The following is a 16,206-nucleotide window of genomic DNA, read 5'->3' as shown; positions in this document are numbered from 1 at the left end:
ACATTAAAATTTTGCCCAAAGACAAAAATTTGGGGGCTTGTTCAAGCTGATACTCTTTGACACTTAAATAGGCTGACGAGTTATCACATCGCAAAGTCACACAACAGTTCTCGCGAAAAGCTTTATATGTCTATTTGTGGTAGATTTAATCATCGCAACACGATCGCATTTGCACAGTTTGGCTTTGAGGTCATTTGAATTAACAAAAAATTGATTCGCGCTACAACTGTACTGCGAATTTAACTGGAAAATAGGACAAACAGGACTCCTCTGTTCCCTGTGTACTAGCCACACTAAAACTAGTTTGAAGTTTAAGAGACTATCAGTCGCATATTTGTTAGCTATAATTCGCATATTTGCTGGCCAATTTGAGATAAGGCTGAAGTACTTTGTATCTTTCCCCCTTGAAGCAAGGTTTCTTACGTGTTACTATGGTTAGCACCCACATTCCAATATAGTGGACCAGAGTTAGATTCCGGGAATTGTCGGCTTTTTTTCCGTTTGTTTTTTTAAGGCACTGGTGTTTTTCTTTTATTGTTCAACCCTTTTTTTGGTGAAGGATATCCACAAGTGGCCACATGTACTTATTTCAAGCTTGGAACCAATAAGAACACGGTTTTTGATGTTACGCGACCTTGCTGTTTCGCATAAATCGACCTCAAATTGCATCCGATGGTTTAGATGTTGTGCGTTTGTAATTCATGATAAAAAAAAAACACTCGATTTCTCTGAAGTTCTTTCGCAGCTACACTGCGAGCAGAGACGCTTCGATCTTATTCCCAACCTATTCGCCTTCGATCTAAACGGCGCTGAGTTGCGTAAAGCAGACTACGCTTTCGTCTTCAGGCGGGATGAAAAGTATGTTGGGAAAGGCGACGAGAGGTTTACAAGGTAGAGTGGCTCAATCAAGAAGGAGTAAATCCGTTGGAGCAATGCAGCTCGTGTAGTGGTTTGCCAGTTCTTGTACTCCATGTAGTATAGACGAAAAGTTATTCTTTTTTAAAACAAAAAAAAATTGTTACTACTGTTATAACAAGTATAGCCAGAAGTCAATATGGTAATTCGTATAACTAGAATAACCCGTAAGCCACACATGTCAAACACCATCCATTGGGAAATCGACGGGTTTGCTCATAAAGCACTTTGATTTTTTTACACACTTTTGACATTTTTAGCATGAATATGAGCTAATTGACATTTTTGCTCGGGCATGCGCGCAAATCAAAATTTTAGTTGAATGAAATACTCGTGAAATTGCACGACAATGGACCCGTACGCAGTTCGCTCACTCCTCGGATGGTACGTCAATCGTCCCCCTCTATACTTCGCAACAGAGTGGCAACATTACTTACGTTGGCGAGTAACTAACGACCCCTCGAGGATATGTAGTCTCGCAGAGAATGGTGAAGGAGTAGATAACCCCACAGGCAGTGAGACAGATGTTCGAGTTGGACTTCTCTGAACGAGAAAAGGGGACAGCAACGTCTCGTGAAGATACCAAGTTCTGTGAAACGGTGAAGAGTGGTATCGTTCATTTTGAAGACCCGCATTATGAGATGCCCATCCCGTTTAAGTATCACAACATTCAGCTTCCTAACAACTATGCACAAGCAGAGAAGCGTCTGACTGGCCTAAAAAAGCGTTTGAAGGCCGAGGACAGATGTTATGCGGATTGCTGCAGTTTTATATCTGACATCATCTCCAAAGGATATCATTGCTCGCAAGGTGGATGAGGAGTTCATAGATGAAGTTGGAAGAACCTGGTACCTACCTCACCATGATATCTATCACCAGCAAAAGTCGAAAATACGAGTGCTGATCGATTGTTCGGCCACATTTGAAGGACACTCCTTGAATGACAAACTTCTTCAGGGACCAGATCTTACTAGTAACCTGCTCGGCGTCCTTACCAGATTCCGGCAGGAGCAGCACGCCTTTATGGCGGACATGGAGAAGATGTTCTTTCAAGGGAGAGTTAGAAAGGAAGATCAAAGTTTCCTCAGATTTTTGTGGTGGCCAAATGGAGACTTGGAGCAGAAAGCCGAAGATTATTGTATGACCGTGCACCTGTTCGGTGCAGTATCATCCCCTGCATGTGCTAACTGCGCACTTCAGCGTACAGGAGACGACAACGAAGACAACTATGGAACCGAGGTAGCCAACACCCTTCGAAGGAACTTCTATGTGGATGATGTTCTAAAATCTGCAAGCACCGAAGGCAAAACTATTGAACTTGTGAAGGACGTCAAGGCCGTTTGCGGAAATGGAGGATTTAACTTGATTAAGTTTGTGGGTAACACGGAACGTATCATTAACTTGGTTCCTTACGAACACAGAACGGAAAATGTGAAGAACCCGATACTTGGCCAAGATACGTTACCACTGAGAGAGCACTAGGAATCATTTGGTGCATCAAATCAGATACGTTCAACTTCAGGATTGAACTTAAGGATAAGCCTTGCACACGTAGAGGCATCCTTTCGACGATTAGTTCTATCTACGACCCCTTAGGTTTCATCGCCCCGGTAGTACTTGTTGGAAAGAAGATATTACAAGACATCTGTCCTTCTAACAGGGATGAACCAGTTGACGATGCAACCAGAAGCAGATGGAAAAATGGCGGAACAAACTTTGAAGTTTAAAACCCGCGGAATTTGGAAAGGTTGTGTCTGCGCAGGTCCGATGCCTCAACATATGGGTATGGACAGTGCTCATATTTGAGACTCGAGGACGAAAGCGGGAAAGTACATGTGTCGTTTGTTATGGGAAAGACCTGCGTAACACCGAAGAAGACAGTCAGTATCCCGAGATTGGAATTAGCCGCTGCCGCGATTTTTGTCAATATCGCTGACAAGTTGAAGAATGAATTGGAGTATTAGGACATTAAGGACCACTATTGGACGGACAGTAAAATCGTTTTAAGCTTTACAAGTAATGAATCTCGTCGTTTTTATACCTACGTAGCCAACAGAGTTCAGCTTATTCACGAGCACTCCACCCTTTCACAAAAGCACTATGTGGAAACTACATTGAATACTGCTGACGAAGGATCAAGAGGTATGTCACCAAAGGACGTCGTGGTGAAATCAGAATGGATCAAGGGTCCTGACTTACTGAAAGAACCTGTAGAGAGCTGGCTGATAGAAGAAACATATGAAGAACAAGTGGATGAAGATTCTCTGGAGGTCAGAAACGTCAAGGTTAAAGTGCCAGTTCGATCAAATTTTCCGAATTTTATGTTTTTGCATTTTTCGAAAGTTTATGTAGCGATTACTTTCCAGGCCAAGCCGTTTTCCAACCCAAGTACTGGAAGTCCGTTTTTTTCACGGTATTTCTCGCAATTTTGCGTCCGCCATTAATCGGCCATGTTCCTACCGGCATAGGCCGTAGTGACGTCATACTCGTATCGAAAACCTTCACATGGCTAATATGCATAAGTTCACTGGTGAATCGCAAAACTCCGGCAAGCTGTTTCTAATCTTTTTGTACCAGTGTTAGGTAAATGTTGAGTTAAAAAAAAATGCCGGGAAAAAGATGTGTTGTGCATGGTTGTAGCAATATTGCTGATCACAAAACTGGAGTATCTCCAGTACTAAAGAACGTGCGCGATAAGTGGGTGGGATTTGCAAAAACTCGCCGCACTAACCTTAATCCTGCCGGCGATTTTGCGATCTGCTCTAATCACTACGAAGTGTCTTGCTTTGAGCGACCACTATACATGCCTGGCTCTAGAAGGAAACTCCTACCAGGGTCAGGTCCGATACAGTATATATTAGATAGTTCTGAATCTTAATTTATTTAAATTGATATACCTTGATAAGGCTCTTATAATTTCTTTTTTCTGTTTTTTTCGTGGCGTACCTGTAAACTGGCTTTTTCGCTAAGCGTACCGACCATGTTAAATATATTGATTGATTGATTGATTGATTGATTGATTGATTGATTGATTGATTGATTGAATATGGAGAGATAGAGAAGAAAAACCAATTTCAGCACGAAGACGTTGAAAAGTAAGCTTGCATAATTTTAGATTTCACTATTTTATTTTTGTTCTGTATTTTCAGTGACACATTCTTGTGTTTTCTTTAAAAAGATATAATGGAGTCTATAAACATAAAATAGTCTTCTTTAGGTTGTCCGAGAATTACGTTTTGCTGGTAATTTAGGAAATCCGGTGGGAAATGTGAACCAAGTTCGAAATCAAGTGAAGAGGATCGCAAACAACGAGTAAGCCATTTAAAGACAGGACGGGAAAAATGAATATTCAATATTGGCTATAGTCGAAATATTGAATAGTAGCTTATAACAGAAACGGTATTGGGAAAATAAATACTCAGAAGAGAGAAAAGAAGATTAACAGTGAGTGAAATGCGATCGTACGATTTATATTCACGAGCTGAGTAGACGAAGGGAATTAAACAAGCGAGCGTAGCAAAGACGAGTCAATTTTCCGAACTTACAGAGCATTTTCGAGGGTATAATTTATTTATCTTATTGAGATTCTTTCTTGCAATGATTACTATGAAAAGGCGAAAATACTCAAAACAACTAAGAAGCGAAAATGATTCGAAGTCGAATATTTTTTTTTGTTCATTTAGTGTGTCTAGATAGCCGGCAGCCGGGAAGTGCTTTCAAAAAACTAGATCCCAGCAGTGTGAAATTATTCGAGAATTTCCTCGGAAAAACTAATTCAATTCCTCTTAGAACAGTAGATCTTTGTTTAGAAATGTCAAGTGATTTCAAGTATTATTTTGGCTTTGTAGTAAGATTCTTATAAGATTAAATTTGGAAATACAGTTAACAATAAAGATTAGCGAATAAACTGAGCAACGACGTTTCGGTGTCATCCTGGCACCATTTTCAAGTTAAAAAATATTTGTGCGAAAAGTAAACTAATTTATACCAATGGTAGAGGTGCGAAATTGAATAAATTAAGATTAAGATAGCTGTTCAATGTTCATGTTCATTCCAATGAGGTGTCAAACACTGGTAATGAGTTCAGTGTCTGTTCAAAGCCTAAACAAATACTTTTGCGCGAATGGAGTCTGACTGTGTGTTGAGGCTCGGTTTCTTCTTGCGAATCCACAACATTTCGTGGATCAAGCAATCGAACTTTCCCTGACATTTCTTTAGGATCTTAAAGTTGTTAGTCAGGTCACCAACTGTATCAACTCGGTGTTCATTTTGAAGGTGTTTTCCGATGGCGGTAAATCGGTGTTCCTCAATGCGCTTGTAAAGATGACGGCTAGTGTAACCGACGTATTCTGCATCACACAGACCACATATATAGTTATAAACAACGCACTGTTGATTGATCAAAGGTGGTCTTGGCTCTTGTACTTTGAGATCATCGCCAATTTTACGGCTTCTGAACACCGGCTGTAGTTTGTGATCAAGTTTATTACTCAAGTCCGAGAGATGTTCCTTTACTATGTCCGCTGATTTCTGTTCTTTAAAAGGCAGGACAATGCGGTAGATATTCTCTGTTGGAGGCGTCGATCTTGTGTCTGGTGACATCACTGAATTAACGAAACGGGTGCTGGTGGAGTTCACAAGAGAATCTGAGTACTTGAGGTTAGAAAAGATCAGTTTAAGGCGTTCGCATTCTGTTGAGAATAGTTCCCATGTTGAGGACAAGCGGTAAGCACGGTTTAACATGGTTTTAACTAAAGATCTTTTATAGCGGTTGTCGACATGACTTTGGTGGTGTAAGAGGAGACCAGTGTTTGTGGGTTTACGGTAAACACTTGTTACCAGCTTGCAGCCCTTCTTGCATATTTCAATGCCGACAAATGGTAGCTTACCGTTAGATGCGATCTCCATGGTGAAGGATATGGATGGATGACAGTTGTTCAAAGTCTTCAGAAAGGCTTCTGCGGTTGGTATGTCTTTCATTGTGGCTAGTGTATCGTCCACGTAGCGTCTGTAGAAGTCTGGCAACTTGTTCTCGTTTTGTAGCTTTTCCTCGATAGAACAAAGAAAAGTATTGGCCATTAGGGGACCCAAGGGAGAGCCCATCGCTACTCCATCAATTTGTTGGTAGAGTTGACCGTTAAATTGAAATAGCTGGTCCTTTGTTGCTACTGACAACAGTTCAATTAGATCAGCTTTGCTGATGTTTAGATGGTGTGTTTTGTTGAACCAGTTGTCAACAAAAGCTCTATCAGCAAGGATCTCGATGGTTTCTTGTAGTGGGACGTTCGTAAATAGCGAAGAGACATCATAAGTCTTTGAACAACTGTCATCCATCCATATCCTTCACCATGGAGATCGCATCTAACGGTAAGCTACCATTTGTCGGCATTGAAATATGCAAGAAGGGCTGCAAGCTGGTAACAAGTGTTTACCGTAAACCCACAAACACTGGTCTCCTCTTACACCACCAAAGTCATGTCGACAACCGCTATAAAAGATCTTTAGTTAAAACCATGTTAAACCGTGCTTACCGCTTGTCCTCAACATGGGAACTATTCTCAACAGAATGCGAACGCCTTAAACTGATCTTTTCTAACCTCAAGTACTCAGATTCTCTTGTGAACTCCACCAGCACCCGTTTCGTTAATTCAGTGATGTCACCAGACACAAGATCGACGCCTCCAACAGAGAATATCTACCGCATTGTCCTGCCTTTTAAAGAACAGAAATCAGCGGACATAGTAAAGGAACATCTCTCGGACTTGAGTAATAAACTTGATCACAAACTACAGCCGGTGTTCAGAAGCCGTAAAATTGGCGATGATCTCAAAGTACAAGAGCCAAGACCACCTTTGATCAATCAACAGTGCGTTGTTTATAACTATATATGTGGTCTGTGTGATGCAGAATACGTCGGTTACACTAGCCGTCATCTTTACAAGCGCATTGAGGAACACCGATTTACCGCCATCGGAAAACACCTTCAAAATGAACACCGAGTTGATACAGTTGGTGACCTGACTAACAACTTTAAGATCCTAAAGAAATGTCAGGGAAAGTTCGATTGCTTGATCCACGAAATGTTGTGGATTCGCAAGAAGAAACCGAGCCTCAACACACAGTCAGACTCCATTCGCGCAAAAGTATTTGTTTAGGCTTTGAACAGACACTGAACTCATTACCAGTGTTTGACACCTCATTGGAATGAACATGAACATTGAACAGCTATCTTAATCTTAATTTATTCAATTTCGCACCTCTACCATTGGTATAAATTAGTTTACTTTTCGCACAAATATTTTTTAACTTGAAAATGGTGCCAGGATGACACCGAAACGTCGTTGCTCAGTTTATTCGCTAATCTTTATTGTTAACTGTATTTGTAGTAAGAGCTTGGACATACTATAAAATCTCCATGTTTTGACACTTAGAAAATATCGCACTCCGAGACGGAGTCAACTCTCATAGAATTTGAACCTCTCTGAGAGTTCTCGATATTTGGTCAGAAATGCCAAGCGATTCCAAATAATGTTTTGGTTTCGTACTGGACGAGTTCTCTTAGCTTTGGCATACTAGAAAAATCTCGACTCACGGGTATCTAGTTTTTTGAAAACACTTTCCGGCTGCCGGGTATCTAGACACGATGTTTTTTTGTTTGAAGTCTGAACAAATTGATCACATAACAAAATAAATCCGTGAAATTGTACTTAATATTAGCGTAGAGCGTCTTCCAAAGCACCAGCAGAGACTTTCTGGATGCTAGAAAAACGAGTCACATGAAATCATCGTATGAATCACTGTGTAAGGGTCGTCTTAAGGTCTGATTCGTCTCCATCGATAACTTGGCCGCTAAATTGTTTATGCGGAATGTGGCCCGGACATTTATGGATTGTTTTAGCGTTGAGTATTACGGTAGACATGTGAAAATAACGGGAAAAAATCCCGCCTTGAATGAGTTATACGCTAACTTTTGCAAATAATGTCATAGTGTACTCACCAGTACACCAGTAAACTTTTCAGCGAAGTGGACTTGGATCTATTGCCAGCAGTACGACCCGACACGACCGTATTCGTTAGAGAAGCTCCACAGCGGGATGTCTTCGCTTCTTTGGATCAATCTTTGTTTTCAAGTAGCTTTCCAAAGATTTCAAACGTATTCGTGGTTTATACAGAGCCTTTTTTGTTTTCTTCCAGGGATATTAACTCTTTCTCACTCGGTATTCATGTGCCGTGCAGTTTCTTCAAACTGAAGCACGTGCGTTTGGTGCAACGGCTTGTAAGTTCATTCAAAGTAAATTTCAACGTTCTCGTTATTGATTGGGCGAACGATGTTTCCTTACTAGAAACGTTTTGTCGTCGGTCACGGCCGAACACTGAAGACGTACGGCCGAACACCGAAGACGTACGGCCGAACACCGAAGACGTACGTAACTCGGCATTATAAATATCAAGCACAATAGGATTCTATACAATGATATTATTTCTGTATAGCATCAAGTGCTGTAAATTTATCGTTTATAAGCTCTCTTGGCAGCTCTAAGATTTGGTGGTGGCCCCTAATTTGGGAGCTTCCAAGAGAGCTTGCTCACAGGCTAATCGTGTACCAACAAAATGATTCTCGGTACTTCTATCCGTAGCCCTCTGCAAAACCCGAAAGAAAGCTATCGAAGAGATATATGAGAAGATTAGAGCGGAACTCCTCAAGGCCAACATCGATTGGATTAAGAATCCAGCATGTGCCAGCAGCCTTGGAGGTGTCTGGGAGAGACAGATCAGGTCCATCAGAAGCGTTATGAACAGTCTTATCAGAGAACATGGCAATCGTTTGGACGAAGATTCGCTGAGGACGTTCCTATGTGAAGCTGAGTACACAATCAACACAAGCCCTTCGACAGTGTAGACTCTCATGATCAATGACCCACTTTCAGCCCCACCATTATCGCTAGGCATACTACTAACAGGAAAGACACGGCTTGTACTGCCCCCGCCGGGAGAGTTTAAAAAAGAAGACCTGTATTATAGAAAGAGATGGAGGCGTACACAGCACTTGGCACAAGAGTTCCGGTCAAGGTAGAGCTAAGAATATCTGCAGTAGTTGCAAGCAAGAAACAAATGGACTCGGCCACGAAAAAATTTCAAGATTGGAGATGTCGTCCTGTTAAAAGAAAACCAGTCTCCTAGAAACAGATGGCCCATGGCTAAGGTGACAGACACCCATTCCGCCCGATGATCAGGGTCAAGTCCGATCAGTGACAGTGTTGATAAGTAATGGTTCCGAACTGGAAAGACCTGTCAACAAGCTCGTCTTGCTCGTAGAAGCGCAGTAAAGACCGGGAAGTTCCCCGACGAGGAGCCTGAACTTTGCCAAGGAAAAACATTATATCCGTAATCGTGTTAGAGTTATGGCTTTTGTTGTATGTGTGTAGAAAATGGAAGACAAGGCTTACATTTTGGGGAGCCATGTTACTGCTGGGTTCCCTGTCAATCTTTCAAGATATATTTAGGTTTGCGCGTGCCTGGAGGTAGCCTCTTGGAACGGTGACCACGAGGCCACCGAGTTAAAACCTAAGTTATGTCAAGTTTTCCTCGGTTTTTAGGTCAGTTTTAGTTCAAATTGTCAGTGTTTTTTGAGAATTCTAAGCGCGGTTGTAATGCCGTGGCATCACTGTGAGTTATTCTCATGGCCTGTCGTGAATTGGTTTGTCGCCGTTCGCAGCAACAGAGGGAAATTTTCCTCCGAGTGCTTCACTCAAATTCCTAAGCATTTTCGTGCATATTTCACGCTCGTCACTCTGATCTGGGTATCATTGAAAAGATCTTTTCCTCCTGCAGAACTTGAGTATAAGTGATGCCAATTTTGGTCAAAGTTGATGATGTCAGAAGTGGAAAAAAAGCCAACGCTCGTCATGGGTGGTTGCGGGTGGCAATAGGTAAAGAGAAGCATGGAAAATTGTACCGCAACGCGCCATTATGCCTGGTATAATGGAGCAGTTCCCACTGGTTTACATTTGGTTTACATGATCGGCTTATCCGCATGGAGCTCCGCTTTTAGTAAAAGTGATATTTCAATCCTTAGTTTTACAGTTGGCAAGAATTCTACCCTCTTCCTGGCGTTCAGTTAGTTGTGCGCAGCGTGAAAACCGACCAGGGAAAAAATAGGGGAAAAGCGCGGTGAGAGAAAGCTTTCTCTCGCCGCGCTTCTAGCCTATTTTTTCGCTCGCCGTTCTTCGCGATGCGCCCCAACTAACTGAACGCCCGGAAGAGAGGACAAGAATTCAAGCCCTCGCGCTTAATTTGAGCTGAAATCCTCAAACGCCGACTTTTCTCCGCTCTCGCACGTTTTGCCCGGTTGTAATAAAAATTGTTTGACTAGAGCACCTCACAGATTCTATTAAAAATATGTTGTTAAACCATGTCTGGCTACAACCAAATATTTTCACCTAACAGATGTAAACGGATTTTAAAAAGGAGAAGAAGAAAAACTGAAGTAAAATTCTGGCCAACGTCTTCTCTTGAACATTTTCCCTGTACGCCAGTTTTAAAATTCTTGGAGATTTTAGTAGTTGTAATCAAACGGGTCAATCATTTCGAAACCACTGGTTATTTTGGGAAAGTAAACGAGCATTGAATTAGTGAAAATCTTAATCCAAAATCTAACCAATCAAAGAAGCACCGCAGGGTAGAACCCAGTCTACACTAGGCAGCCAGCAGTGGTCAGTTTGGATTTGTTCTTGAGGAAAACTAGCGCTGCGAAATCACATGATTATCCTAATGCCATCATTTTCGAAAAGCTTCGTTTTCAAAATGTTTTTCTGTTCTCACTAAAACGCAAAGCCGGCGTTTTCAAATTCCTACCGTTTAAAAGGCGTTTTCGAAAAGCCCATACAAACATACTGCTGTTCAGACCGGGCGCCCGTTTCTCGAAAGCCCTGGAAACTTTTCGGGCCCGCAAAGCCACTTTTATTTAATCGGTATTTAAAGACAGAGAGATGTATACGCCTGAAACTTCTTGTATGAAGAGAACCTCTGTTTATATTAAGAATGTGTGCATAAAACAGCTCTGAAGTCATAAGGTTTGAGATTTTGCTACGGCTTTTCGATTCGGGTGCGAAAACTATTCGGAACCTTCGAGAAACGGGCCCCTGGAACCTTTCAGACATATACGCAAAAAAATTCTAGTTGAGCGTTATTACGACCAGTGCACTGCAAAACTAAATCTTGAGTTACTTTTCCATTTACTTGCCCCGATTAGCAATCATCATTTCAAGATATAAATCGCTTCAATCTAATCATTTAATGTTTAATCTAATTGCAGACCAAGTCACGTCAACTGGTCACAACGTCAAATGGGACCACTTTGATATATTAGCAAAAGGTCGGACAGATGCACATTGCGAGATAAAAGAGACTCTGCTAATACGGGAATTAAAACCCGCCCTAAATGATAATGTAAGCAACGAAAAGCTTTATCTTTATTAGTTTGCATTGTTTATATGCAAATTTTTCTCAGCTTCTCTCATTGTAATTTGCTAACTGGTTACTTATTTTAAATTGAAATTTAGTTGTTACAGTACTTCTATTCCTAACGGTCGCTTCTCGGAAGATGTATGTTGAAACATACGAAACGTCGAGTAAATGAACTTTGTTTTTTAACATGCGTTTTATTGTCATGTTTATCACCGTAGTTTGCGCGTTATTTCTTTTGGTATAGGTTTGCTCATTGTCAACTAACATCATGAAAGCCATGAGTTCGGGCCAAACTCAGTTCAAATTGAACACGTCATAGCTTATGATCGTCTTACTCCAGAAAGCTTCTTCGGAAGCTTAACTCAACATTCTAATAGCTAACGTTAGCCTCTTGCCGTGCCTGTGTCAAATTACGTTCGTGGAAATGCAAATCAGTTGTCCATCGATGTTTATCCACTATTCGCGTAAATTTAGAGGAACAAACGGCCACGAAGGTAAACGTCAAAAAACTTTTTTTCGTTTTCAACTAAGATCGTTGTTTTAAAAATTACATTTACTATTAACAATCCATCTATCGCATAGAGTTGTTGTAGAGTTGGAGAAAAGGAAGCTTTCGGACAATTCATGAAATCTTTCAGGTTTGGACCAGTAAATCCGTTTACACCCTTGTAACTTGCGATTCCATCAGAATCATAATGCCAGTTTTTTCACTTTTCTAAAAAGTAGCTGGTTAAAAGATTAGGCACATACTAAGGGCTTTAAATTTGTTCGAACAAGCATCACCTATATACACTACGAATACGTACCTGGATCTTTTCACTGTGTTTATAATCGCTACGCAAAACGCTCAGCTGAATAAACGAAGCGACTAGGGGATATGGCATCGAGTGAATGGAACAACACCGTCTCGCTAGGAATATATATGCTTACAAGGAATTGTGTGTGTTTTTTTTATTCAAATTTCCAGACCATCTTTGTTCCCGCAGCCAATAGTACACTAGTTAATAATGTGACGTTCTCCATATCTGCGCTTTAAAAACCCTTTTTAACTGCTGTTTTACTGGATAAATGGCCATCCTGTGGACAAGTATTGACAAAACAAACTGCATTATCCAACAGATAGTATTTAATCCAATGGATATCGTTATTAACCCTTTGAACAACTACAGCCTGGTCGATATGCAAATGAAGAAGTCAACAAACAAGTGTAAAGGGTGGGCAAGGCAACCGAACGAACTTCAGAGATATGCCACCGCTTAATATAATAACATAAAGTGTAGCAGACCAAAAGTCATGTCAGGGTCGCATCAAGGTCCATTTCTTTATCACTTATTCCATTTTTGTACCCAAAGTCGTGGCAAATTTAACAGATTTGATCCCAAAACAAGTTAACGAAGTCTCGCGGTGCCCCATTAGCAGACCATTCAATTTCTTCCATTGCACGTTTGGCACGGATGTAAATTGTAAAATACGTGGTGACAAATACAATACGGAATAGCATAGCATAGTCTTTAGAAAACTATAATTCCCCCGGAAATTTTGGATCTTCCCAGCCTTATCCCAGACCTATATAGCAATGGAAGTCGGAAAATGAAAATTAGTACATGTAGTGGCCAAATCGAGCCAAAGCTGCACAACAACTCAGAAATTCGTATTTTCATGCATGGAGAAAATCCACACATTTCTTGAAAGCCGTACTAGTAATATAACCACAAGTCAGGCACGGCAAACTATACCACGACTTGTTATCTACAAATATTTCGTATTTTTTACAATGTTTACAAATGCGAAATGCGTAATTTAAGGTGGCGTATTTTAACCAAGCTACATCCTCCAAACTTGGTGAATACAATCGTCTACCTAATATTTTAACGTTGCGATTCACAAATTGTGTAAAATTCAATTTAGGAGAAAGTTGTTTGCCATCTGATTCCCATACAAACACTGTAATTTCTGACCGCTTTGCCTACCCGTCAAGATGGTGAGGAAAACCGTGATAAGGTCTATTATGCCTCATACGGTTATACAGTTTTCGTTTTTTACGTGGAGCCTTTTATAAAAACGCCTTAGGTTCGACAATACTTAATTCATGGACAAATTTTTCCGTTCGTTCGTTGACATATTAAGCCTGGTCTGGGTATTATTTTTGATGTACGAGCATTTTCGCTGGGCTTTGCCTGCGCGATCAGTGTTTTGTGCTTCAGTCAAGTCTTCATTGATACAGGTTTTGACAAAGAAGCCTACAGGACAGACTCTTGCTGAATATATTCCACGCTGAAAACAAAGCAAAACGAAACCAAATACGGTCCGAGGGAATATTCTAGCTTAAGAGATATTCGCTTCTTCATCCGTTCACTCTAAGCTTATATATCTAAAGAAAAGGGTGTTTTCGTTGGGGAATATTGGCCCTCGATCGTTTTTTTACGGAAAGCGAAGACATTTTCAATGTTTAATCCGTGACGGGTCGAATTGCCGAGACTGGATCTGCAAATGTTGAATATAATTTTGCAAAATAACTTCTTAGGGCCTCTTCATATGGACCATATGAGCCCATTCAACCGGGCTGGCTCGGTTTCCGAGATCTCGCCTCGCCACTCTTTCCTTCGTAAACTATCGACGTGTTCATATGAGAGGCCGGACTGGCCCGGTTACCGAGATTTCGGATTTTGCGACCGAGATCTTGGTGACCGGGATGAAAATTTTCTCATATGAACACTCCAGCCCGGGTGACCGGGACGAAACTATAATTTTTGGACAAAATCGCTTCGCTTTCGCAACATAGCGGCCAAAATGGCACAATTTTTGTCGTGTATGTATTTCCACTTCAAGAGCACGCGAGTTAGCTTTATCAGTAAAGTTACAAGAGTCCACAAAGCTACGACAGTCGCGAACAATACAAGTTTATGTTCCACCATTTTGGTTGTGTTCCTTGATTTCATCCCGGTCGACCGGGCTGAAATTTCCCATATGAACAGACCACAATATTAGTCCCAGCCTGGTTACCGGGCTCATATGAAGGGAACCTTATTACTCTTGTTTTCATACCTGTGTTTGCTATGAGAAGACGGCCTTTTTCTGCGAATGATTTCCGATGCCCATTGGATGATGCGAAGTTTTTCCCCACCCAAAGTGAAGACGTCCAGTGTTTAATTCAGGACTGGTTGTTGCTCCATCGCTTTAATTCGTCCTTATGTCTTTAGGGTACAACAGGCAACTCTTGTCTTCATAGCAGCCATGTTTGATGAAGTAAGACCTTTGCTGTCATGCAAGACGAAAGCGCAAACAATTTGCGCGACGACTAGATTAGATCTTACATTGTAAATTTTTTAATTCTTATTTTGTAATTATTCTCTATTGTTTATTTACACACGACCCCACAAGCTGCAAGCTTAATTGCTTATCGTGTTTAAATAAAGGTTACTTACTTCCGCGTTTAAATTAAACTTGGGAGCTGGGGAAAGATTTTGCAAAGATTAGTCGAGTCAATAAGCATGTGTGGGAGATGGAGGGAAGCTCGACCGGTTCAACGGTGCGATCATGATGCGAAAAGCGATATAAGAAAAAACTTTGCAAAAGACGCTAAAATTTTGTGCTTGTTTGGTTTCGTGGAAGCTTAACAAATTGACGTCAGTTTTTCATGCGTCTGTCCTGTCAATGATCATGAATTTCGTCATAACGTTGTCAAAGTAGCTGTGGATCCACGAGGCGATAGCCGAGTAGATCCGCAGACTACGTTGACAATGTTGTGACGAAATTCATTGTCAATAACAGGACAGACGCATAAACAACTGACGTTAATTGGTTTTTTGCGTTGCCTGCTCTCGCTCGTTGAAGCATCGCATAAATTATAAATTCAGGTGTTTTTCCGCTTATTCAGAATGAAAATTAGCCAATGAGCGCGTGAGAATTTCTGCAGTTATCGTAGAAAAAGAAATTTAGAGACTCGAGGGAATGTTCGGATTGTGTTCAAAATAATTGGGCAAAGAGTTGCCTCCTTTGTCAATGTTATATGTAAAAACAAAAAATTTGCAGAGCGCGAAAAGGACTAGGTAGGAGTTTACGCAGGACTTGTAGGTAGCGGTTTTCCCTGTAAGATCGCGTACGGAATGACAACAGGAGACAACAGTAAACTTTACTTACGCTCTTCTACTCAGCAAGATTGTGTGCTCCCTGTACTCGCACGTAGTCAAAAGTTCTACAAGTTTCCATGTAGCAGGACCCAACAGTTTATCACGTGAAATTGTAGCTGATTGAAGCTACGTTCTGACTGCCTCTTTTATTAAAATAACCTCGGCAGTAACCATGAGTGACAAACGGTCATGAGAATGCATTCGGCGCCTTTACTGAAATAGCCTTTTTAAATTAACATAACTATTTCATTAACTGACTTTCAACTCCTGTCAATTGCTAAATTCAATACCCTTTTAATATGAACAACCGAGGTTTTATAGGCAAAGATCTTATAATGACGAAGTACGTGCACTATTTTCCTGTGGATTTTATTTCCCTGCTTTATGGTTAGTGGTATAAAGTGCACTCTATAATCTTCGATTTGTTGACATGTTGAAGACCTTTAAGGACGGTGCCAGGTTAGGACCACGCGGAAAAAAGTAGATCTTTGTAAGGGCTGTTGGAATCCCCCCAAAAAACTGGAGGTAACCACTCATTTTTTTCGAGAATCTCAACAAAAAATGCTGACATCAGCATTTTTCTGAAAAAAGACGGAAAGGATATATCTTCACAGATTTCCTTAGAAGTTGCCTTTATATACAGAAAAGCAAGCACATTTATAAATCTTAAAACTGCATGGTAAATGGTAACATA

General features: G+C 40.9%; 2 protein-coding genes across 2 annotated transcripts; one reads left to right on the top strand and one right to left on the bottom strand.

The window, feature by feature from the left end:
• Positions 1-1,665: 1,665 nt before the first annotated feature.
• Positions 1,666-2,397, top strand: LOC145467804 (uncharacterized). Its single transcript, XM_081451415.1, has one exon. The coding sequence runs from the start codon at positions 1,666-1,668 to the stop codon at positions 2,395-2,397; it is 732 nt and encodes a 243-aa protein (XP_081307541.1).
• A 2,406-nt stretch (positions 2,398-4,803) lies between these two features.
• On the bottom strand, positions 4,804-6,249 carry LOC145477856 (uncharacterized). The gene has a single exon (XM_081455699.1). It carries the CDS (start codon positions 6,247-6,249, stop codon positions 5,017-5,019), a length of 1,233 nt encoding a protein of 410 aa, XP_081311825.1. The 3' UTR covers positions 4,804-5,016.
• Positions 6,250-16,206: the final 9,957 nt, after the last annotated feature.

Source organism: Orbicella franksi, chromosome 2 (assembly GCF_964199315.1).
Source record: "Orbicella franksi chromosome 2, jaOrbFran1.1, whole genome shotgun sequence".
In the NCBI taxonomy this organism is placed as follows: Eukaryota; Metazoa; Cnidaria; class Anthozoa; order Scleractinia; family Merulinidae; genus Orbicella; species Orbicella franksi.
The sequence above is the reverse complement of the archived record's forward strand: the minus strand, read 5'-3'. Positions and strand labels throughout refer to the sequence as shown.

Excerpts from the sequence above, each read along its gene's own strand:
- LOC145467804 (XM_081451415.1), top strand. The coding sequence starts at position 1,666 with ATGCGGATTGCTGCAGTTTTATATCTGACATCATCTCCAAAGGATATC.
- LOC145477856 (XM_081455699.1), bottom strand. The coding sequence starts at position 6,249 with ATGGATGACAGTTGTTCAAAGACTTATGATGTCTCTTCGCTATTTACG.